The sequence below is a fragment of the Phaenicophaeus curvirostris genome, chromosome 19, assembly GCF_032191515.1.
Source record: "Phaenicophaeus curvirostris isolate KB17595 chromosome 19, BPBGC_Pcur_1.0, whole genome shotgun sequence".
NCBI classification, from domain to species: domain Eukaryota; kingdom Metazoa; phylum Chordata; class Aves; order Cuculiformes; family Cuculidae; genus Phaenicophaeus; species Phaenicophaeus curvirostris.
In genome coordinates, this window is record NC_091410.1 from 8,229,584 (window position 1) to 8,253,549 (window position 23,966).

The following is a 23,966-nucleotide window of genomic DNA, read 5'->3' on the forward strand; positions in this document are numbered from 1 at the left end:
CTTCCAGCCTCTGCTGCATTCGTGACCCCGGCAGTGGCTGCTCAGATGCATCTGGAGCAGTGGGAACCACTTCCAGCCTCTGCTGCATTTGTGACCCAGGCAGTGGCTGCTCAGATGCATCTGGAGCAGTGGGAACCACTTCCAGCCTCTGCTGCATTCGTGACCCAGGCAGTGGCTGCTCGCCTGGGGTGGCCGGGGAGCTTATCTCCCCAGGACCAGCACAAAGCAGGAGTGAGAAGCTGGGCCTGGTGCCTGTGGTCCAGCACCCTGAGCAGGCAGGAGGCATGCAGGGGCATGAGTTGGTTTGCTGTGACACAAGCATTTGTGTCACTGGCTATAGGGTGGCACCAGCTGAATGGGTTTGGCTGCTAGTGCCCTGGTGTAAGACAGCGTGTTCCTCCCTTGCCCTGCTCACCAGCTTCTGGAAAAGGGCAGAGGATGCTCAGTATCTCGCAGGAAAGGCAATAAAACCACTAAGGGCCCCTCTGTCCTTCCACGGAGCTGGTTTCCGATGGCATGGATGTTGCGGCACAGCACTGGATACTCTCTGGGCTGACCCTTCCTGCTGCGGAGTGGATTGCATCAGTTCCCCTCTGCGAGTTCCCATCACAGTTTCCCCTGCTGCAACCTCTGCTCAGTGCCAACGCTGCTGAGCATGGGCTGGCTCCCGGCCGGCAGCCCTGGTTGCGAGGCCTTTAGCCTCAGCTTCTTCCTCTTCAGTTAGATCTTCTGCTGGCAGGCTTTGTATTTTGGTAGATGCAATAGCAGAGCAGGGCAGTGCATAGCTGCCTGTGCTCCCTACACCTTGTGACCACATTAAACACCTAATTTTGAGTCCAGCTCACCATTTCAGTGCATCCTCTTTCTTTGCCTATCTAGAAGTTCCAAGTGGCTCAGGGCAGGTTCCTTCTCCCAGCATATGGGGACTCCATACGGTGCTGCTAAGTTGCTGGTGGGAGGGAGGGGTGGATTGTCCTCGGAGAGCCAGGGAGACCTGAGCTCAGCTCTGGAGCCAAGGAGCTGGAAGCTGAGCACAGTAACAAGCAGAGCAGGCTGGGAGTGGTGGTTGGATTTACCCCGAGTCTGGATCATCTGGCAGGTCCACTGTGATAATGCAGGTCTGAGGCTGAGCTGGGCAGCTGGTGGGTCAGGGTCCATAGCTGGAGAGGGTAGGGCTGCAACTAGAAACCAGCATCCTCTCAACACAACAGGGAGGGAAGGCTCTGGACTGAGCTTAAATAGAGCCCCAGACCCACAGGTGGGGCCCCAGGTGAAGCTGGTCAGGGTGGTCTAGGGGTGGTAATGGAGTTGGAAGGGTCATCTGGAGCTCATCCAGTTCACACCCCCCACCCCACTAAAGCAGGGTCATCAAGAGCAGGTTGTACATGTCCAGCTGGGTTTGGATATCTCTGGAGAAGGAGATCCCACAGCAGCTCTGGACCGCCTGTTCCAGTGCTCCATCACCCTCACATGAAATAAGTTTCTTCTCGTGTCCAGGTGGAACTTGCCAGGCTCCAGTTTGTGCCCGTTGCCCCTTGTTCTGTCACTGGGCACCACTGAGAAGAGTGTGGCCCCATCCTCCTGACCCCCACCCTCTAGATTTTCATCAGCATTGGAAAGGTCCCCTCTCAGTCTTCTCTTCTCCAGGCTGAACAGACTCAGGTCTCTCAGCCTTTCCACGTTGCATCATGGTGCATGTGTCCCATACTGCCCCATCCTGGGACACATATTTCATCACAGAACATGCAGCCTCCTCCCAGGATGCGCAGCCCACCCCAGGACTCATGTATCATCCTGGGAGTAATGTGCCCATCCCAGGATACACAGCCTGCCCTAGGACACACGTCCCATCCTGAGAGGCGCATCCCACCCCAGGACATATGGTCCCATCCTGGGACATGCATCCCATCCTAGGAGACGCAGCCTGTCGTGGGGCAAGCAGCCCATCCCAGGACATGCATCCCACCCTGGGACACACATTCTATCCTGGGACACGGATTCCATCCTGGGACATGCAGCCTATCCTGGGACACGCATCCCATCCTGGGACGTGCATCCCACCCTGGGACACACATCCCAGCCTGGGACACACATCCCACCCTGGGACATGCAGCCTATCCTGGGACACGCAGCCTATCCTGGGACACACATCCCAGCCTGGGACACACATCCCACCCTGAGACATGCAGCCTATCCTGGGACACATATCCCATGCTGGGACACGCATCCCATCCCAGGACGTGCATCCCATCCCGGGACACGCATCGCATCCTGGGACACGCATCCCATCCTGGGACACGCATCCCATCCCGGGACATGCATCCCATCCCGGGACACACAGCACATGCCGGGACACGCATCCCATCTCGGGACACGCATCCCATCCCGGGACGTGCATCCCATCCTGGGACACGCATCCCATCCCAGCACATGCATCCCATCCGGGGACACGCATCCCATCCCGGGAGGCACATCCCATAGCGGGACATATGGCCCCATCCCGGAACACAACCCATCCTGGGGGACACATCCCATCCCGGGACACGCATCCCACCGCGGGGTACATCCCAGGCGGGGCGGGGCGGGCAGAGGGGCGGGACGGGGCGGAGCGGGCGGGCGGGGCCCCGTTAGTGTCACCCCGGTGCCGGGCTCCGAGCGGCGGTGGCGGCGCCAATGGCGGAGGGACAGGACGGGCCCGGGCGGCGCGGCAAGAGACCGGCGGAGGAGCCGGGGGAGACCGAGCGGGGCGGGCGGCGGCGGCGCAGGTGGGGCCGGCACCGGGATGGGGATGGGGATGGGGATCAGTGTCAGGGTCAGGACCGGAACGGGAATTGGCACCGGCGCCGGAATCGGGATGGGGTCGGGATGGGGATCGGAAGCGGGATCAGGACTGGGATCGGGCTGGGAGCCGCGCTCCGAGATGCTCTCAGTGCCGGGTCAGGCTCCGTTCAGGCTCGGTGCCGGCTCGGTGCCGGATCAGGCTTGGTTCAGGCTCGGTGCCGGGTCAGTCTTGGTTCAGGCTCAGTGCTGGATCACGCTCGGTTCAGGCTCGGTGCCGGATCAGGCTCGGTTCAGGCTCAGTGCCGGATCAGTCTCGGTTCAGGCTCGGTGCTCGATCAGGCTCGGTTCAGGCTCGGAGCCGGATCAGGCTCAGTTCAGGCTCGGTGCTGGATCAGGCTCAGTTCAGGCTCAGTGCCGGATCAGGCTCAGTTCAGGCTCAGTGCCGGATCAGGCTCAGTTCAGGCTCAGTGCCGGATCAGGCTCGGTTCAGGCTTGGTGCCGGATCAGGCTCGGTTCAGCCTCGGTGCTGGATCAGGCTTGGTTCAGGCTCGGTGCTGGATCAGGCTTGGTTCAGGCTCGGTGCCGGATCAAGCTTGGTTCAGGCTTGGTTCTGGATCAGGCTTGGTTCAGGCTCGGTGCTGGATCAGGCTCGGTTCAGGCTCGGTGCTGGATCAGGCTTGGTTCAGGCTTGGTTCTGGGTCAGGCTCGGGTCAGGCTCAGTGCCGGATCAGGCTTGGTTCAGGCTTGGTTCTGGATCAGGCTCGGTGCCGGATCAGGCTTGGTTCAGGCTTGGCTCTGGGACAGGCTCGGGTCAGGCTCAGTGCCGGATCAGGCTTGGTTCAGGCTTGGTTCTGGGTCAGGCTCGGGTCAGGCTCAGTGCCGGATCAGGCTTGGTTCAGGCTTGGTTCTGGATCAGGCTCGGTGCCGGATCAGGCTTGGTTCAGGCTTGGTTCTGGATCAGGCTCGGTGCCGGGTCAGGCTTGGTTCAGGCTTGGTTCTGGGTCAGGCTCGGGTCAGGCTCGATGCCGGCTCGGGCTCACCGCCACTGGCAGGCACCAGCTGTGGTGCTGGCCTGTTCCAGCTCGGTCCCGGTGGAGCCGCTGGGGCTGTGGGTGCCCAGTCCTCACCCTCCATCCCTGTCAGCTTCCAGCCGGCGGCAGAGCCCGATGGAGCCACCGTCCTGCACGAGACGATAAGCAGTCGCCCACAGCCCCTGCCAGGTGAGCGAGGGGATCCTACCCCCCAGTGCCTCCCCCTAGCCGGACTCCCCACTAACCCCGACCCTCATCTCCGCACCTGCCCCACAGCGAGATACTTCGACACCAAGACGACAGAGCCCATCAGCTTCTTCTTGTCTGGCCTGGAGGAGTTGCTGTCCTGGCAGCCCGACAGCAACGGCGACTTCAACATCTCTGCCGTGCCGCTGGCCGAGCGCCAGCCTCCGCTCCACAGCAAGAGGCCCCGGACGCTGGTGTGCCATGACATGCGTGGTGGATACCTGGACGACAGGTATGTAGAATGGCTTGAGTTAGAAGGGACCTTAAAGATCATCTAATTCCAATGGGGGTTGGCTTTCTTAGGCAGGGCCATCTCGCACTGGATCAGGGGCTCAAAGCCCCATCCAACCTGGCCTTGAACACCTCCAGGGATGGGGCAGCCACGACTTCCCTGGGCAACCTGGGCCAGGGCCTCCCCACCCTCACAGTGAAGAATTTCCTCCTAATGTGTCTAGTCTAAGATGTGCTGGGTGGAGAAGAGATGCAGCAGTGGGGCTCAGCATCTCAAACCCAAAGCTTCTATTTCTGCTTGGTTTCATTCCTGCTGGCTTGTCTGCAGGCAGGGGTCGAGGGGTTTGGCTCTCGGTTCTGGAGCACAAAGGATCTAGCTGGGGTCTGCAGGGGTGACTCAGTACCACAGCTCTGCCCGGCTCCTGGGATGTGAGTCAGGCTCCTGCCCAGCCTCCCAGGCATCAGCCGGCGTCTTTCCCACATTGCTCAACGCTCTTCCCTCTGTGTCCCTGCAGGTTCATCCAGGGTTCAGCCACACGCAATCCCTACGTCTTCTACCACTGGCGCTACATTGACATCTTCGTCTACTTCAGCCACCACACCGTCACCATCCCTCCCGTGTGCTGGACCAACGCGGCACACCGGAATGGTGTTCCCGTGCTGGGTAAGGGCAGGGCCAGCCCTGCGAAGCCTCAGGCACGCGGTGGGTTTGTCAGGGTATGTGAGCAACGCTGCTCTCGCTGTTTCCACAGGCACGTTCATCACGGAATGGACGGATGGGGAGAAGATATGCGAGGCATTCCTGGCTGGTGGGAAGGAGGCGTATCGTGCTGTGAGCGAGCAGCTAGCCCGCATCGCCCAGCACTACCGCTTCGATGGGTGGCTGGTCAACATTGAGAACACGCTGAGTGTGAGTTGTGGTCACACCTCACCCACCTCCTCCTGTGCCCTCGCCCTTCTCCTGCACGGGGCTCCTCGTGCTGACACCCCCTGATCTCTCCTGCCAGGCAGCGGCAGCGGAGAACCTGCCCCACTTCCTGCGGCACCTGACGGCGCAGGTGCACAGCGCCGTGCCGGGAGGGCTGGTGATCTGGTACGACAGCGTCCTGCAGAACGGCACGCTGAAATGGCAGAATGAGCTCAACGATGAGAATAGGTAAGGCCGGGCCCTGCCTGCCCCACCACCTTCCCCAGGCAAATTCATGAGCCCACCCTAAACTCAGCACTTGGGGATAGTAAAGGTATGGACTGCACAGCCCTTGGTGGGGTGGTCTGCGGGGACAGCTGCAGCGTCCACCGTACCGCTCCTCGTAAGGGCTGGAGAACAAGTCTTATGAGAAGCGGCTGAGAGAGCTGGGATTGCTTAGCCTTGAGAAGAGGAGACCTCATTGCTCTCTCCAACTACCTGAAAGGAGGTTGTGGAGAGCAGGGAGCTGGGCTCTTCTCCCAAGTGACAGGGGACAGGACGAGCGGGAATGGCCTCAAGCTCCGCCAGGGGAGGTTCAGGCTGGACATCAGGAAAAAATATTTCACGGAAAGGTCATCGGGCACTGGCAGAGGCTGCCCAGGGAGGGGGTTGAGTCACCTTCCCTGGAGGGGTTTAAAAGTTGGGTGGATGAGGTGCTGAGGGACATGGTTTAGTGATTGATGGGAATGGTTGGACTCGATGATCCTGTGGGTCCTTTCCAACCTAGTGATTCTATGATTCTGTGCCACCCTAACCCTTGTCCACAGGGTGTTCTTTGATGCCTGTGATGGGCTATTCACCAACTACAACTGGAAGGAGGGGAACCTGGAGCGCTCACGTGAGCTGGCTGGGCCGCGCCGCACCGATGTCTATGTTGGCATTGATGTCTTTGGCCGCGGGGATGTGGTCGGCAGTGGCTTTGACACTAACAAGGTGGGTGTGCTGACACCAGGCTGGAGAAGGACCCTGGCCCCACCTTCACCGCAGGGCTGAGCTCCCACCGATGGCTGTGCCGTGCGGTGCCACGCTGTGCCGTGGGGGGCTGCTAAGCCTGGTGAGGAGCGGGGGAATCTGGAGGTGCTGTGGATGGGGAGAAGCTGGGGGATCCTGGTGCTGCTGTCCCTGGTGAGGGAGATGCCACAGCACATCCCCAGGGTGTTGTCCTGCCCCACCACCTTGGAGGGGTGGAGATGGGGTAGGTGACAAGGTGCCCATATGGCCCGGCCCCTGCTGCTCATCTCTCATTTCCGCAGCCTCTACGCCTGATCCGCCAGTACGGCCTCTCCGCAGCCATCTTCGCTCCCGGCTGGGTCTACGAGCACCTGGGGGAGGAAAACTTCCTGCAAAATGAGAACAAGTGAGGGCAGCTATGGGGTGGTGGGACAGGGCTGCTGGGACCTGGGCAGCCCCACTCTGCCCCACCTGGGGCTGTGCCCGATGCTGTGCCGGGGCAGCGGCCGCAGGAGGAAGCTTTCCTTGGACACCCGCCTTTTCCTCCAGGTTCTGGGGTTTGCTGGCTGAGTACCTGCCCACACACAGCATCTGCACACTGCCCCTCGCCACCTCCTTCAGCCTGGGCATGGGCAACAGCAGGTTCCTGGATGGGAAGGTGTGTGGAGCGTGATAGCGCAGCTCCAGCTGGGCTGAGCAGTGGGGGTCCCTGCTCCCTGCCTGACCCAGCTCGCCCTGTCCTGCAGGAGGAAGAGCCCGGGCCCTGGTATGACCTGAGCTTGCAGGAGATCCAGCCCCTCTACCTAGAGCAGGAGGGCAGGCTGAGCACCAGCTGCTGCCTGCAGGACGCTTGGTGTGGGGGAAGCTCCCTGAGGGTGCAGGGGATCATCCCCCCGGGCGAGGAGCGCGTGGCCACCCGGTGAGTTGGGGGCAAAACCCTTGTGTCATCTCAGTGCCAGGCTGGCACTGTGCTGGCACAGCACTGCACGGCTACAGGAGGCCCAGGCAGAGCTGTGCAGCCCCAGGGCCTCGTGGTCAGCATGCCACGGGGCTCTCTGCCTGCACTGCCCAGCAGACCTAACCCGATGCATCTTCTCTTTCTCTCCTCTCTCTCTCTGTCTCTCTCTGGGTGGATCTGGGGTCATCAGCCTTTTCTCTTTGCAGATGCCAGCGCCCCCTAAACTCTTCCTGACACTGCTCTACAAGCTGGAGGGGCCGCAGCCCGACGAGTTCACCGTGGCGCTGGAGCTCACCACCATGGACTCAGATACCTGCCACGAGGGCAATGTCACCTCCCTGCCTGGTGAGGACCCTGCCTCAGCCCTGTGCAGTGGGCATCTGCTGCGGCATGGGACCAGCTCAACCTCCTACTCCCTCTGGCAGAGCCCACCGGCCGGCACCACCCTCGGATCCTTGCAGCACCGCCAACCAGGCTCGCCAAGCTGCTCGCTGCCTGCAACCACGGCTCCAATGGCTGGACGAGCCAGTGAGTGCCCTACCAGCTCCCTGTGCCCATGGGCCCCTGGTACCATGCCCACTCTCCCCTTTCCCCGTCAGCTGCTACGAGCTGGACCTGCAGGGCTGCAGCCTGCGAGACCTCTCCCTGCTTGTGTCCCGCCGCCAGCCCAGCCCGAAGGAGACATCCTTCACCTGCCTCCTCGGGGAGGTCCGGGTGAGTGCCCACTGGTGCCAGCTGGGAGCCGCTGCCCCACACGGTGTGGGTGGGTGGGCACCCGTTGCTTTTGGTCTCACCGGTCCCGTGGTTCGCTCTGCAGGTGCTGGATGCGGCGAGCACTGCAGCCTCCCCGCCGCAGGTGCAGAGCCTGGTGGCCTCGCAGTTCTGGTGGCAGGAGAGTCCCGAGGCGGAGCAGCTCTCGCTCAGCCTCACCCTCCGCTGGACCTTCCCGCCCGGGCGAGCCAACTGCTTCCGTATCTTCAGCCAGGGTGCCCGCTGTCGCCAGGGCCAGACAGCCCCAAAGCTCCTGGGGCTGGCGAGCGCCTGCCTGTTCCGTATCGTGGGGCTGTTGGTGCCACGGCCGGTTGCTGGGCAGTCCTGCCGGCTGGAGCTGCTGGTGGAGCCAGTGCTGTGCGACGAGCTGCCCGTGGACCCCGACCGCTGGGGACGGCTCATGCTGGTCTACTCCGAGCCGGCCGGTGGCACCAGCTGAGACGGGCATTAAAGGCGAGCGCGGTGCAGCCCTGTGTCTGTGTGTCCTGCGCGCTGGCGAGCTGGGGGCACGGCAGAGCCGGTGCCAGGGGTGCTGAGAGGGTGGAAGCTGCATTTTATCGCCCTGGTTCAGCAAGTCCCTCTTCTCGCACCCAGCCCTCGCTGCGGGGGCCCGCTGGGTGCTGGCTGGTGCCCTGCGAAGGGCTGTCGGCACCCTCCTAGCTCCTGCAGCCCTTGCTGCACCCAGGCTGGGGGATCCTGCTGTGCATCCTCCTGCCTCAGGGACCAGCCTGGTGCGCAGCTGCCAGCACCAGCTCTGCTGCAGCTCTTAGCCTCAAGGAACAGAACAGCACGGGCAGCCACTGCATCCATCCCCCACAGACCCACTCAGCATCACCCAGCTTGTCCTGCCCTCTCCCAGGGCTGGCAGGCAGCGGCTGCACCCGTGCTGCCTCCCCTGGCTATGTGATGCAGAGAAGGAGAGAAAATTTATAGCGGCAATTATTTTCTCACAGTCTGGCGAGCAAGCAATTAGCAGGCAGGGAGGCAGGCGAGCGCGCCGCGCAGCGGGGTCGCCCAGCCCCAGCTCCCTCCAAGCACCGTCCACGGTCCCCCAAACAATGCTGGCTCCCGGTCAGGAAAATTAATATGTCAGCAGTTAAGCTGCTGCTGCTCCGCTGGGGGACTGGCTCTGAAAAGAATTATCTGATAGGTTGAAAAACGAAGGGCTCGGCACAGCCGGAGGGGGTCCTACCATGCCAGCACCCCACTCCCTTGCTATGGTGAGGATGGGGGCTCGGCACGTTCCCTCCCTCACCTGTTTCAGGCTTCAGCCCTCTGCCCCGCGGCCACCCCGCAGGAAAGCCACAGCCCCAGTCAAAACCTGAGCCGCCCTGGTTGAAGAAAGAAATCTTTATTAATAATTTCAATAATAATAATAATCCTTGTAATAATAATAATAATAATAATAATAATAATACTGTTTATTAGAATGGTCACACCTTTGAAGCATACAGGATGGGCCGGCACCAGCCTGTGTGCCGGCGGCCGGCGCAGGGATTTGCTGTAAGGAAGAAGCCAGTACAGCGATGGAAGGAGCTTTGTACAGGGGTGGGGGGCACGGGGCTGGGGGGGCCAGGACTATGTACACCGGGAATAGAAAAGGGGGAGCTCGTTGCTGGAGCGTCGGGGGCAGCTGCAGACTATAAAGTGAGGTTTGAGGAGTGGCGGAGCCACGCGGGGTCGGGGGCTGAGCGCGAGGCCACCCCACAGGAGGGGGGTTCCACCCCAGGGAGGGCTCCGTGGTGCCCCACGTCACTGAACCCAGTGTCCCAGCTGCTGCAGAGCGACCCCAGGGCTCGGGCGATGCAATGGTGGGGTCCCACAGTCCTGGGCAGGGATGGGTGGCCTTGGACGTGTCTCACGCCGCGGAGCTGGTGGGAATGGGATTGGGATAGTCCCCATCCTGGCTCAGCGCAAGCAGCGTCGGTCAGGGCTGCTCCCTGCAGGGTGGGAGCCCCAGGTGCGTCAGGGGATGGAAGGGAGAGAGGGGAAGGAGGGGAAAAGGGATCGCAAGCGAGTTGCAAGCTCCTCTTAACAAAAAATTCCCTTTAAAAGGCAGAGGCTCATCCCCCTGCAACGCCCAGCGCCTCAGCAAAGCGGCTGCATCGCCGCCCCAGCTCCGCATGGGAGCCGAGACCTCGCACACTCGACACACTGATGACCGGCAAGCGCTGGAGCTCGGGAAACACGAAGCTGGGTTCCCCCCTCCAGTGCCCAGTCCCCAAAGCTGGGCTCCACCGGCACCCCCAGCGCCGCCGTGCCGGGGCTCAAAGGAAGACGTGGTGCCCAGGCCCTGCGCCTGGGTGGGCAGAGGCCCCTCCGGACGCCCCCGGCTCTCCCTCCGGACCGCGGGCTGTGGGGCCGGGGCGGAGAGGGACCCCCTGGCGCGTCCGGCTGGTCCGTGCTCGCTGCGGCGCTCCTCCGGGACTCGCTCGCTCGGTGCGTGTGTGGACAGTATGGGACTTTCACTTGGCTGTTGCCGCTTTGCTTTTTTTAAATTTTGTTGCTTTGCTTTTGATTTTTTTTTTTAGTTTGATTTTTTTTTTGTGTATGTGGATTATTTTTTATGGGTTTTTTTGCCCTTCTTGGTCCCAGAAGGAAACAGCCGCGGTTTCACTACAACAGAAACAAGAGAGGCAGGTCTTTCGCTGGAGTGACGTGCAGGGCAGCTTGACTGAACCGCTGGCTGGGAGGGATGTGGCCCCCAACCCTTTACATCGCATCCCAACCTGCGGCACCGAAGCTAACCCACAGAGCAGCACAGGGGTCCCACACCCACCCCAGCCCCTCTCTGTCCCCACAGCTCCTGTCCCTCCCATGGGATGCAGAGAGGCAGCCGTACACCCCATTCCTGCAGCCAGAGCATCCCCGCTCGCCTCGCAGGAGGATGAACCCCTCTGGGTTTCTGCGGTGGCTCAAGCCAAGGTTGGAGCTGCCCAGGGACCCTGCAACCCAGCTCTGGGATGATGCTGGGGACAGAAGCCCCCACGGAGCCCCGTGATGCTCAGCTCAGCAGCACCGAGGCGCAAAGCTGCGCCAGGGCAGGCAGACGGTGCAGGAGACGCGGGCAGGCGGCAGAATGGAAGGGCACGAGGTAACCCTAGAGGTGCAGGTTGCGAGGCTCAGCGGAGCCCAGCCCCAGCCCCAGCCCCAGCTCGCCCAGGCAGGGCGCGCGGTTCCTCCAGAGGCTCGGCCTCGGCTCTGTCTGCCTGGTTTGGTTTGGTGCTAGTGAGCAGTCAGGGTTAGTGGTGGGAGGGACTGGGTCTGTCTTGCTAGTAGGGAGTGAAGCGGCTGTACCCTCCTCGGTATAGACTAGCCTGCAACATCAAAGATGAAAAAAAAGCCAATCAGTATTCGAGAGAGGCAAAGCCCAGTTCTTCCCAGATTTTTCTTTCTTTTTTTTTTTGTTGCTGTTGTTTTTTTTTTTTTTTTAATCTCTTTAGATTGACAACAAATTGCTCGTCCTTGGGATGTGAGGGGTGGGCAGGGCTGAGAGTGCCCAGCGCTGCCTTGGGCTGGTCCATGGGCTGCGAGGGTGCCCCGAGCCCCTGTGCTCCCAGTACAGCACCACCACGGCCAGGTCTCCTCGTGCCTGCGAGGACTGTGGGGGAGCCCATCCCCATCCCCGCTGCGGTGCTGGGCTGGTACCCACCCTGTGGGACAGAGGGGCTGCCTCCCCTCGCTAGCAGCTGCCCAGGGCCAGGGGTGCTTGGCATCCCAACCCCGGCCAAAACGGGTTAAAAAAAATGGAAGAAAAAGATGGTTTGGCTTTGAGATGAGTGGGATTTTTCATCTTTGATGCTGATTGTGAAGCTAGCTAAAAGCTGTGTGTGTGTGGGTGGGCTGCAGGTGCTGGCATGCACACACGTGCTCCCTGCATGTGCTGCACGCCGGGGCTGAGAAAGGGGGTCCCGGTCCCCGGGGAGGGCCCTGGGGTGCTGCTGGGATGCTAGGAAGCTGTGAGCATGGGCAGGACTGTTCTGGGTAGCCACTAGCCAGGCGCAACGGGGCGTACAGGGTGGGGGGAGCTCATCTCCTGCCCGCCTGCGTGCAGAGCCAAGCAGGGGCTGTGCTGTTCCTGCTGCCGCCGCCAGCCCATGGATCCCCCTCTTGCAGCCCCCACATCCCTCAAACCCCAGGCTGGCTCACACCGGGAAGCAAAAAAAAGGCCATGGAGGCTGCTCTTACCATGGTGCCGATGCTGTACGTGGCGGCGGGGCCGATGGTGTGGTGATACGGATCTGCTGCTGCATAAACTCTGCCGTAACTAGAAGCAAACACAGCAGCGGGTGTTAGTGCCTGGGGACAGGGTCCTGTCTCCCTCAGCAGCCCCACCACCCTGGTTCCCCAGGGACCTTCTCGCTTCTCCCTGCTTGGACCCTGCCAGAATCATAGAATAACCAGGTTGGAAGAGACCCACTGGATCATCGAGTCCAACCATTCCCAACAATCACTAAACCATGTCCCTCAAACCCCTCCAGGGAAGGTGACTCAACCCCCTCCCTGGGCAGCCTGTTCCAGTGCCCAATGACCCTTTCCGTGACAAATTTTCCCAAGGGGAGTGCGGGCAGCTCTGGTTTGCAGGCTGCCCTCATCCTACCTGGCTCCATCATCACCCCATGAAGCACAAAAGCTGGCGGTGAGGGGTGTTGAAACGGGGTGTGAAATGCCCCCAGCCCTGGAGTGATACCCACAGGGTAGCGGTGCTTACCTGTCGCTGTACGCTGCCGCTGCTGCTGCGGGCTGGGCGTATCTGTAGGCGGCGTAGCCCCCCTGCAGCGGAGGAGAGAGCGCGTCAGGGAGGGGGGCAGCCCCCGCCGGGGCAGGTACGGGGGACCGGGGCAGGTGGGCAGCTCTCAGGCAGTGCCACACAGGAGCGGTGGGACCCTGCAGGGAGCCGGGACCTGTGCCACCAAGCGCACGCCAGCCTCATTACCATTCCCCAGGGGCTTTCACAAACATTAACCTTAAAAAATTAAATTTCCAGAGGAGAGAATGTCACCTCCCTGATTGCTTTAATGAGGTGTCACATTAGATAAATCCTTCAGCCGCCCGCCTGAAATATCACCCGTGGCTTCTTGAATATGGAGGTTAAATGCTAGTGTAAGACAGTGCCCCAGCGCTTGCCGAGGCCGTAAATCCTGTGTGGTGCTGGCCCCAGGAGGGGTACAGGACCTGCACGGTGCCACCCTGCTTGCTCTGGAGGAGCCACACTCACATCCATGCTTACATCCATGCTCCATCAGGACTGCAGCTGCCAGGGGAAGGGGCTGGTTGTGGGGAAGAGCCCAATGCGAAGCCACCCAGTGCCACTCAACCCCCCCTGCCCCTGGCACAGGGTCTCAAGAGCCCAGCCCAGCACTTACATAGATCTCAGCTCCGTAGAACCCGTCCTGGTAGACGACCCTGCAAATGAGGCGGAGGGGTCAGAGCCTGGTCTGGGTCACCGGCTGAGAGGGATGGAGTGAAATTGGTGAACTGGTGGAGCTGCTTCCAGCAGCGTGGCAGAGGGGCGAGGAGGGGTCATCCAGGCAGCCCGAGGGCACGCTCGGGGCTGGGACTCCTAGCAAGGAGGGCAGGGATGCGGGGATGGGTAGAGGGCATGGAATGGCACAGGGATGGAAGAATTTGGGGCACGACGACTGCTGGGAGCAACCGAGTGGCCACAGATCACCACTGCCACACTTGATATTGGAGCAGCCACGCATGGCAAAATAGTATTTCTATTAAACCAGCTGCCACAGCTGGAGTCACCACCCACACTCTTGGGCACAGGAGGCTGGCGAGCACATGGGTCACCCCAATGGGCAGCAGCCCAGAGAGTTTCACAGAGCTCGAGGCTAGGGGAGCTGCAACCCCTTCCCAAAGCACGAGACCCCAGCAATGCCGACGGCAGCAGAACCATGCTCTGAAGCAGGCAGTGCCCACCGCTGCCCAGGTACTCACGCGCCGTAGGTTGGGATGGGTGGCGGTGGCGGCGCAGCCCGGAAGGTGTTGTAGACAGCACGTCCTCGTCCCCGTAAGTGTGCTCCTCGGTAGGCGACGGCTGTCCCTGTGGCAGGGTACGGGAACCCTGTTACTGCAGGAGGGAGAGGACAAATGTGGCTTTTCTGCTGCAGCTCCCAAGGCAGGGCATCCCACGCCAGATCCTGCCTCTGTCCCACGGCCCCACGGGGATGCCAGGGTGGCGGGTGCTGTGCACGCAGAGGCACAGGATGGGAAGAGGGGACCAGGGCTGCTGGCTGACATTACCTGCGTAGAACTCGGGGCCATAGACTGCTCCCACTACTGGGTTCAGCTTCCAGCCTGTTGGCAGAGAGAAGTGGTAAGGCTGAGGGCACCTCCATGCAGTGGTCACCTCCACCCCAGCTGGGCTCCAAGACCCCACAGCTCCTGTCCCCGGATGCAGGGTATGAGGTACCTAGAGGGGCTGCACCCCGCATTGGGCAGAGTGGCTGCTCCCACGTGTCCCCAAGGGCACGGAGGGTGTTTGCTGCAGGAGCTCAGTGGCAGCCTGCCAGTGAGGAAGCGCGGGTGCCCAGGGACGATGCCCCTGCCTGCCACAGTTTCAACTCTCCTTGTGCCTTACCATTGGTGTAGGGGTTGGCAGCCTTCTTGTTCGTCATGACCCGGGCCGTGGCGTTGTTCACCTGTGGAGAGAAGGGATGGGAGCTCAGTGCCTGTGGGCAGTGGAGCTGACGAGGCCACGGTCCAGGGCCTGCTCGGCTGAACTTGGCACGCGTCGCTGCTGCTTCAGATGCCGGAGCAAAGGACACTGGCTGCACGAGGAGACGCAGGAGGAGTCTGCCTGCAGCCACCCTGCCGTCACACAGTCCTGCCCACACCTCTGGCCAGCCCCATGCCTCCTGGCTCCTGTTCTGGCTCCAGCAACGAGCACTGATCAGGCTGGTGGCTGACACCTCAGCTGCCGTGGTGCTGCGTTCAGACCAAGCCCTGAGGTGCTGCCACCAGGCTTGGCCACCTCCCATTCCCAGCTTACACTTGACCCTGCCTGCAGGAAGAAGGTGCCTGCTGCAGGAGCCTGGAAGCACCCATGAGCTCCTGCCCAGCTTTGTTGGATCATATTCTCTAGCAGGCACAACCTATCCTCATGGCATCACTTCACCCTGCCAGGCTGCCCTTCCCTGCACTCAGTACTGCCAGGGATGCTCCCTCTGCCACACGTTGCCCTGCTTCCCATCGCTCGCTGGGGATCAGCAAAGTGCTGCCACTCAACGAGCTAAGCCTGATCCCTCTGCCTGGCTTGAAGAAATAAAAGCCTCGGGGGTGCCAGGCGGCGTGGCAGCTGCCCGCACGGCGCACGTGGGAGCCCTGTGTTGTATCCTCCTCTGCTGGAAGCAGGGATGGCGTGTGGAGCAGAGAGGCCCCCTGCTCTCCACAGAGCTCAGGGTGGGCACAGAGGCTGTGGGCAGCTGGGGTCTGCCAGATTCCTCTGTAACAGGGCAAAACCTAGGTCGTTGCCTCAGCTTTCCCTGCATGAGGAAGGTTTGTTTGAGCCAGATGCTCCAAGTGCCAAGTGCCAACCTTCCTGGCAACTGGCACGCATGCTCCCATGCTGCATTCACCGACACATGCACGCGCCGGGCAAACCTCCCCTGGGACATGCGGGACTAGGGTGGGACCTGGGGTTGCCCTGATGTGTCCCCTGCCCTGGCTCTCCCCTGCCCACGGTCCCTGGGCAGCTCTGCCCTGCCTGCAGCCCCCGGGCAGGTCGGAGGGGACGCACGCACACGCAGGCATGGCACTAGCACACTTATCTGAGCACCTCAATCTTCCGGCCCTCTACGATGGTGCCATTCAGCTTCTCCCGTGCCCGGTCGGCATCTGTGCTAGTTTCAAAAGTTACAAACCCAAAACCCTGTGAGCAGAGGAGAAAAGGAGAAAGAAAGAGACAGAGAGAGACAGAGAGAGGGTGCGGGGACAGAGAGAGAGAGGGGGTGAATCAGGAGAGCTGGCGCAGGAGATGAGGTTGCCGCAGTGCAGAGATGGAGAGCCTGGGTCGAGGCCCCTGCTGGATCCAGGGGTCCCGGCTGAGGCCCCAGCATCGCTCACGAGCTAGGAGAAGAGTCTGGGAGAGGGGCACAGAAAGCAGGGAAGATACAACAGAGACATCCACACACAGAGGGGCATGAGTTGTCTGTGTAGTGCGGGGCAGAGTGAGCTCTCCCCTCCCTCCGGTGCTTGGGGTGCAGGGACCTGCCTGGGCCCCTGGCCGGCACAGGGCAGGGGGATGGGGCTGCCCAAGGTGGGGTACCCTATTCTTGGGTCCCACAGGGCAGGAAGGGAGGAGAAAGCGGGTAGAGGAGCACCCAGGCATCCCAGCTCCACTTGGCCCCCTCCCCGGGGCTTATATAATGCTATATAATGGTGCCAGCCACGAGCAGCACTCACCTTGGAGCCCCGCTCGTTGAAAATGATCTCCACATCCAGGATCTTCCCGAATTGCTGCAAGCAGAGAGAGCAGAGGGGTGAGCGCCCGCAGAGCCCACAGTCCCGGGGCTGATGGCACAGGGACAGGCAGGGGGTTGCTTTGGCACCTGGACTAGGGGCTGACAGTGCTGTGCAGGGGAGAACCTGAGCACAGCTCCCATCCCTCCTGCTCCATCCTCTTCCAGGATTTGAGGAATGTCACCCAAGCCCTCATTAACCCACACTGCTCTGAAACCTAATGAGGGCTGGGAAGGGGACGAGGGGGACAAGGGCTCTGTGTTGCTCCCTCCTCCACGCATGGGCCTTGGTCTGACAGCCTGGCTGTTAACCAGGGGGCTAATCCTGCTAATCACCGCTCCTAGCAGCACGGAGACACCCAGGCACGCCACGGAAGGGCCCTCAGGATGGGACAGTGCTGGGATCTCCATGGTGCCGTGGCACCTAAGCAGAGAGCAGGGAATGCAGGTGGCTGGATGCAACTCACTCCAAACATTTGCCGCAGGTCGGGGTCCCGGAATCGGAAGGGGATGTTGGAGACGTGTAACCTCTTGGGCTGCTGCTTGTCTGTGTTGTCTGAGGAGTGTAGCTGCTGGCTGTCTGTCTGTGCCGCCTCGTCTGTCTGCTGTGGGAAGCAACACTGGCTGTCAGTCCCTTGCCTTGCCAGCCCCATGTCCCCCTGCGGGCGTCTGAGCTTGGGGACTGTCCCCTCCCCTTTGCCTGGCCCCAAGACAATGCAGTCTTCAAGCTCCAGGTAGCACCTCGTGGTCCTCTCTCCAGCAGCCGGTGCAATGCAAGAGCCCTGTTCTTGGGAGGGACGCAGGGGTGGGGGTTCCAGTATTCCCTGCATGGACTGGCTGGGGGGAAGCCAAAGGGAATCTCTGCTTGTGAGGTATCAGGGAAAGCCCAGGCTGGTGAACAAGCTACCAGCGCTGCTTGTACCTCCCCACCTTGGCCGGTGCGGCCAGCGGGGCTAAGGCATCACCTGCTCCATGAGGGATGCTGGGGACTTGGGAGGGGGGGTGGTGCTGGGGGGCACAGAGAGCACGCCCTGGGGAGGGGGAGGCTTGGGAGAGGGGGGGAGATGACCCACCACGGAAAGCTGGTGGCCTCACCGACCTTTGTGCCCTTGCTCAGCCCAGGGCCACGGCACACAGGTGTTTTTGGGGCAGGGGGTGGCAGACCCCTCATGTGGGGCTGCCGCTGCGGAGCTGGGAAGTGCTCAGCTCAGCACTTTCCTCGGCACTGCATTACAACCCCATAATTGAAGCTATCTGGTGGGAAGGCAGCCAAGCAGGTAGATTACAAGTGATTAGAAATGATGGGAGGGTCTGTGAGGGAGAACGACGGTGCTTGCAGTGGGGGCACCCAGCCCAGTGCCCCATGGGAGCCCAGCCGAGCGAGTGCTGCTGCCCTGGCACCGATCTTGGCAGCTCTGGCACTGCCCTTGGATCCCTTCCCACCCCACTGGACATCGCTTACCGGTACCGTCTGCGTCCCTGCTATGGACTGTGTGCTGGCGTCGGTGCCCGGCTGCTCGGCGTGGCTCTGTGCTGGTGTGTAGAGGGTCATGGCGTGCTCCGGTACTGTGCTTTGCCCCGAGTAGTCCTGCGTGGGGTGGGGGTGCGGCGGTGCGTATTCTGCGGGGATCCCGTTCTGGGGGGGTGGGGGATACTGGGCCGGGGGGTAGGGTTGAGCCATCGCGTCCGGCGGAGCCGTGGCGTCCTGGTTACCCTGCCAAGACAGCGGCACCGTCCCCCTTACCCATCAACATCCCCTGGTTGCCTGGGCTGACACCTGTCCTGGGAAAGGGGTCCTGGTCCCCGCAGCCAGACCCAGGGTCCCCAGCATCACCACGCCCCAGCCTTTGGTGTGTTCCCACCCTAAACCCAGGGCTGTCTCTGCTGTGGCAGCTCTAAGGTTGCATCGCCCGCAGTCAAGCCCCCATTCTGTCCCGTCCCAGCCCATGGGAGGACACAGCCCTCTGTGGAGCCTGAGCAGGGAGCTTGCAAATCGCCCTCTCCTTGGGGAAGAAAAGCAGAACAACCCTCAGTCTGGAGCCCTGCATGGGGCAAAGCAAAGCCAGGCTGGCACCATCGCTCCGGGGAGGCTGCACAGCATCAGGACCTGCCAGCAGCAAACCTGGTGAGGGTAGCAGCAGCAAAGGGGAATGGGACCAGGAAAGCAGGGAGTAGGGCCCAAGGAGAGGAAGGATGTTGACAACCCCTCGGCAAACACCAGACGAGGATCAATTAATTGCTAAATATTTGATTAGGCCCTTTGCTCTAACGCAGCTGGCCTGGCTACCCTGGTCAAACAGGGTGAGCTTCACCTGTGCCGTGGGTTGAGGGCTGCCCGGTGCCTGCTGGGGAGGTTGGTGTGGGGCTGCCAGCCTGCCCCCCTCCTACACACCTACCCAATCCATCCCTCGTAACCCCGCGTGCACCCGTGGGCTCTCCTCCCTCGCACCCGCTGCGCACACAGCCGCCCAGCGCGCTGCATGGCAGCAGCTGCCGCCGGCAGCCGAGCAGCTGCGAACGTCTGAGCCAGCGCACGGGGCAGCGCTGGCAGCCCCTTGGATGCTTTACAACCTGCCGCGGCAGCCTCTCGCCCATGAAATACATCTGTGGCTCAGCCTGTGGAGACAAGCTCCTTAATTGTGTGTGCGGCCGATTTATGGTGCGGAGGGACAGTGAGAGGGAGGGCGTGGGGGGCTGCGCTGCCAGCCGCCGTCCCCCAGCCAGCAGGGCCATCGTGCCTGTTGGGGAGGCAGCAGATCCCCATGCCGGGGGCTCGGCAGGGACCACAGGCAAACCCAGCATGCATAATCCTCCTGCTACAGATCTGCAAGTCATCGGCAGGCTTGCCAGCGCCTTCCCGTGCTGACTCAGCTGCTTGGGGACGTGCCAGCCAGATGCACCTGCCAGCGCGCGGCCCGGGGCTGCCGATGCTGCAGGATGGTGGAGCCCCAGCCCCGGCACTGCCCCTGAGCTCCTGCCTGCTCCATGGGTGCAAACCCCACCTCACAGCCTGGAGGATTTCCATCCTGTGCTCAGGCTGGCCCTGGTGCCTGAGACCAAACAGTCACTGCGGTCACACACACAGCACCTGATCGTCCCTGCCTGCATCCCTGATGCCCAGGGCCTGATCGTCCCTGCCTGCATCCCTGATGCCCAGGGCCTGATCGTCCCTGCCTGCATCCCTGATGCCCAGGGCCTGATCCTCCCTGCCTGCATCCCTGATGCCCAGGGCCTGATCCTCCCTGCCTGCATCCCTGATACCCAGAGCCTGATCCTCCCTGCCTGCATCCCTGATACCCACAGCCTGATCCTCCCTGCCTGCATCCTTGATACCCAGGGTCTGATCCTCCCTGCCTGCAACCCCGACACCCAGTCTGATCCTCCCTGCCTGCATCCTTGATACCCAGGGTCTGATCCTCCCTGCCTGCATCCCTGATGCCCAGGGCCTGATCCTCCCTGCCTGCATCCCTGATACCCAGGGCCTGATCCTCCCTGCCTGCATCCCTGATACCCAGTCTGATCCTCCCTGCCTGCATCCCTGATACCCAGGGCCTGATCCTCCCTAGCTGCATGACTGATTCCCAGTGCTTCACCCTCCCTGCCTTTGTGCACGGAGCCAGCAGCAGGAGCAGCCTGTAGTGCTCCCACATGCTCTGCTTTGGACACTTGTCCTTGCTGTCACCACAGCCAGGAACAGCCACCGTCACAGCGAGGACGGGCACTGCTGCCCAGGCAGGAAGAGCCAGCGGGCAGGGGGATGCAAACAGAAGCTGGGGCAGGGACTGTCCCCACCTGCCCGGGTCTGCAGCCCCGCTGGCTCCTTGCCAGCCCATCCCAACAAGCCACACTCATATCTGTTATTAATTAGGGCTGTTGCAGTGCTTGTCAGCCCAAGTATTATTTCATTCAGGGACCATTAGGTTCCCCTGTTTTGCTGCTTGCCATCACCAGGGCTGCTGGTGCTGGCGAGGTGCAGATCTATGGCTCCCAGTGCCTCCCATCCATTCTGGGGCAGGGACAGGGCTGCTTGGCTCAGTGTGGGGGGGCAAGAGGCCTGTGGGGAGAGGGATGGTGATGGCTTTGGCTGTGCGATGCTCACTGACGTCACAGGGAAGTGGCTGCTGCTCAGCTCCTCACCCTGTGCTGCCTGCGTCCTTCCCTGCCAGCTGCACTGGGCTGCCTATAGCGTGGGAAAATCCAAGTTCCCGGGCACTCCCAGGGCCCCTCTGCTGCTCCCCAGAGGGTTACTAGCACCCTGGTTCCATGTCAGCCCCTTCCCTGGGTTTCTCCCTGTGCTGAGTGCCTGGGAGACCCAGGGGACTAATCTCTGCAATCCAAGGTGCTCCCAGTTCGGGGTGCTCAGCTGCGTGGAGAACCTGTGGTGCAGTGCTGGGACAGGGGGCTGGGACACGCATCCCTGCTCCTATACAGCACAACCCTCTGGAACTCTGAGGGGTGGCTTTCCTCATTTGCATTAAAGAAATTCTGATTATTAATAGCCCATGGCCCTCATTCAGTAGACGAGACAAGAGATTAGTGCAGCATCTGAGACCGAGCGCGGAGCAAAGCCGGTGGTATTTAACACAGCACGGGGGACGCAACCAGCACCCTCCCACCTCCTCTCCTCACACAGTCCATTCACTCAGGCAGGAGGCCAGCAGGGATGTGGCACAGTTCTGTGCGAAAACACCGTGGCCCTGGGGACGGCAGCAGAGAGGCTGGGATGGAGAGTCGAGACCTTTGCCCTCAAGAGGAAAAGTGGCTTTGGGAAGCACGACACATCCTGCAGGCTGCCTCCCAGCTCCTTGGCAGAGCACAGTGACGAGCAGCCTGGAGCCAAAGAGCCCCCAAGAGTGGCTCCATCCAGGTACCAGCAGGACATCACTCTCCAAACCCAACCATGGAAGGACCCCAAGGTCCCCTGTGCGGTGTCTCCTGCCCCACATCACCAGCCATGCGCAGCGGTTGCTGCAGCAAGCAGGAGGTGGATATCATCTTTAGCAGATTAAATGTCCCTCATTAACGAGTTTCTTTAATTAATGAAGTTTTTTTTTTGTTTGTTCCACTTGCTTTCTCCCCACCGCACTCTGCCTCCTCAGCACAATCCAGGCCATTTCCTTTCAAGTCATTTAGCGCGTGGGGCCGGTTCCTGCCGACGCCGCACTTTGGTGATTGTGCCTGGCAGCTTGGGGCTGACGACGCCATTTTTAACATTTGCTCCTTTTTAAGAAAAGAACGCACGAGGAGCCCCTGAACGCTGGGGATGTGTCGGAGCAATTAGTCGAGCGCAAAGTGCCTGTGCTGACGAGAGAGCACCCACTGGCCCTGGGCACCCTGCAAGGTGCCGCCGCACCTCAGCCCCGACGGTGTCCTGCCAGCATGGTGCAAAGGTGCCATGTGTGAGCTCCCCTGAGGTATCGACTGATCGTGAACAACTGTCACCCACTGCCAGATATCGACAGGCTTTGTGGTGGCCCTGCGAGCTATGCCCGCGCTCTGCCACAACCTCTGCTTGCACACACAGTCACGACTTACAACCAGGTAGCAGCTTCTCTAACCCACGACCCCAACCACAGAATCATAGAATCACCAGGTTGGAAAGGACCCACCGGATCATCGAGTCCAATCATTCCTATCAAACACTAAACCATGTCCCTCAGTGCCTCATCCACCTGTCCCTTAAACACCTCCAGGGAAGGGGATTCAACCCCCTCCCTGGGCAGCCTGTTCCAGTACCCAATGACCCTTCCATGAAATATTTTTTCCTAATGTCCAGCCTGAACCTCCCCTGCTGGAGCTTGAGGACATTCCCTCTCATCCTGTCCCCTGTCACTTGGGAGAAGAGCCCAGCTCCCTCCTCTCCACAACCTCGTCTCGGGTAGTTGGAGAGAGCAATGAGGTCTCCCCTCAGCCTCCTCTTCTCCAGCCTAAACACTCCCAGCTCTCTCAGCCGCTCCTCATAAGGCCTGTTCTCCAGCCGCCTCACCAGCTTCGTTGCTCTTCTCTGGACTCGCTCCAGAGCCTCAACATCCTTCTTGTGGTGAGGAGCCCAGAACTGAACACAGGATTCAAGGAGCGGTCTCACCAGTGCTGAGTCCAGAGGGAGAATAACCTCCCTGGACCTGCCTTTTCTGATAGAAGCCAAGATGCCCTTGGCTTTCTTGGCCACCTGGGCCACTGCTAGAGAAGGGTGTTGAACAATTCCCTGAGGACACACCGGTCCGTGCCAGGGCAGCTGCTCACCACTGCAACAGGTCTGCCGTGTGCTGCTGCAGCGGGACCTGCCGTGCTTGCCACCCAAACCCGGAGCTGGGCACAGACTGGGTCAGCAGAGAGGGAAACTGACGGGAGCATCCACTCTCATCCTGCTGCCTTGAAACAGGTTGGTGCAGCAGGGGGCAGAGCAAATACCCCAACAGTGATGGGAAGGGTCCTTGCATGGGTCCACGGCCCCAAGGGGCCACGAGGCCATGCCTGGCACAGCTCAACTACGTGACGACGACAATGTCCCCGTTTCGATCCAGCCGCTCGCTCATGCTAATGACTGTCAACATGAAACAGAGGCCGTGAAGGGGAAGAAAATTACTCCCTGAAAAGGAATTGACTGATCCCCGTCATTTCTCAAGGAATCACTGACCTGTGAATATTTCATTACCCAAAATGCCGCGCCATCCATACAAAGCAGCGCTCCTGGCCCCGAGCAGGCACCAGCCGCAGAGCCCCAGGCTGCAGCGGGGGAGCAAGGTCGGGATGCTGGCCACAGGGATGTCCTCAGCACCAGAAGGGACAAGCCTTGCTCACCCTGCGGTCAGTAGGGGCTTTTCCTCCCCAGGATGGGGTCATCGCAGCCCCACAGAGCTGAAGGGGACAACGGGGGACTCGCCTCCCCCAGGGAAGGAGCTGTGAAAGGAGGTGAGGAGCTGTGGAGGCCGGAGGTAGCCGCCGCTGTGTTTAACGTCTTCATTAAGGAGGAGGAAGGGGAGAGGGTGAGAGCCTGCTAATGGCATGTGCCAGGGATGCTCAAGCGGGAAGCTCTGCAAAGAGCAGTGGGGTTGGTGAGAAAAAGCAGGACCCGAGGGGCCGGAGCGATGGTGCGAGGACGAGGAGCAGTGGGGACGGCAGGACAGCCTGTTGGCATAGGAAAAAGACCCTTTTTTCCAGCTGCCACACACTGTCCTGGCACCTTCTGCTCACTCTAAGCACCAGGACACTACAAGAAGGAGCTGCCCCCTGGGCTGGCTCCTACCCTCAGTTCCATGAGCCCCCACCAGCAGAGTCCAGCTAGGGCTGAACGCTGCTTCCCCTCCACCCGTAGGAGCCCGAGAAGGAAGGATGTGGCGGTCGGTGGCCATGCAATACCCAGCAGGAGTGGGACAAGAAGCCAGCCTGGGCGCAGACCTGTCCCCACGTCCCCGTCACCTCCTGCGCGGGGCATGAGGGGAGCAGGGTCCGGCCCCGGCTCCTGGCTCTGCCAGCCGGAAACTTCGGAGCTAATGCTGCATGAAATATTCATGAAGTAAATGGTGCAATTTCATCTGCATTCAGCCAACTTCATGCATATT

The 23,966-nt window shown here is 61.2% G+C and overlaps 2 protein-coding genes across 10 annotated transcripts in view; one reads left to right on the plus strand and one right to left on the minus strand.

Annotated features, from left to right (window-relative positions):
* The first annotated feature begins 2,661 nt into the window (after window positions 1–2,661).
* Window positions 2,662–8,630, plus strand: ENGASE (endo-beta-N-acetylglucosaminidase). Of its 2 annotated transcripts, XM_069872566.1 has the most exons (14): window positions 2,662–2,765; window positions 3,925–4,001; window positions 4,089–4,290; window positions 4,805–4,953; window positions 5,042–5,199; window positions 5,297–5,445; window positions 6,024–6,189; window positions 6,510–6,613; window positions 6,757–6,865; window positions 6,954–7,126; window positions 7,356–7,510; window positions 7,591–7,693; window positions 7,765–7,879; window positions 7,983–8,630. In XM_069872566.1, exons 1-14 carry the CDS (start codon window positions 2,674–2,676, stop codon window positions 8,373–8,375), a joined length of 2,145 nt encoding a protein of 714 aa, XP_069728667.1. In that variant the 5' UTR covers window positions 2,662–2,673; the 3' UTR covers window positions 8,376–8,630. The 2 variants fall into 2 exon arrangements, with proteins under 2 accessions (XP_069728667.1, XP_069728668.1); XM_069872567.1 differs by lacking the exons at window positions 6,510–6,613; window positions 6,757–6,865.
* Window positions 8,631–9,322: 692 nt separating this feature from the next.
* The window catches only part of RBFOX3 (RNA binding fox-1 homolog 3), a 194,496-nt gene continuing 179,852 nt past the window's right edge, over window positions 9,323–23,966 (minus strand). For 6 of the 8 annotated variants that reach the window (XM_069872285.1, XM_069872290.1, XM_069872288.1 and 3 more), the window contains 11 exons: window positions 17,867–18,118; window positions 16,872–17,009; window positions 16,349–16,402; window positions 15,723–15,815; window positions 14,526–14,586; window positions 14,189–14,242; window positions 13,883–14,015; window positions 13,303–13,342; window positions 12,648–12,709; window positions 12,125–12,203; window positions 10,950–11,253 (listed from right to left, as the gene is read on the minus strand). In XM_069872285.1, coding sequence (XP_069728386.1) covers window positions 11,209–11,253; window positions 12,125–12,203; window positions 12,648–12,709; window positions 13,303–13,342; window positions 13,883–14,015; window positions 14,189–14,242; window positions 14,526–14,586; window positions 15,723–15,815; window positions 16,349–16,402; window positions 16,872–17,009; window positions 17,867–18,118 — 1,011 coding nt within the window. In that variant the 3' untranslated portion in view covers window positions 10,950–11,208. Of the gene's footprint in view, window positions 10,553–10,949; window positions 11,254–12,124; window positions 12,204–12,647; window positions 12,710–13,302; window positions 13,343–13,882; window positions 14,016–14,188; window positions 14,243–14,525; window positions 14,587–15,722; window positions 15,816–16,348; window positions 16,403–16,871; window positions 17,010–17,866; window positions 18,119–23,966 lie in introns of those variants that run through there. The other 2 variants (XM_069872287.1, XM_069872289.1) reach the window with 2 other exon arrangements.

Excerpts from the sequence above, each read along its gene's own strand:
- ENGASE (XM_069872566.1), top strand. The coding sequence starts at position 2,674 with ATGGCGGAGGGACAGGACGGGCCCGGGCGGCGCGGCAAGAGACCGGCG. Across the intron at positions 6,614-6,756 it reads TTCCTGCAAAATGAGAACAA|GTTCTGGGGTTTGCTGGCTG; the intron begins GTGAGGGCAGCT and ends CTTTTCCTCCAG. Across the intron at positions 7,880-7,982 it reads GCCTCCTCGGGGAGGTCCGG|GTGCTGGATGCGGCGAGCAC; the intron begins GTGAGTGCCCAC and ends TTCGCTCTGCAG.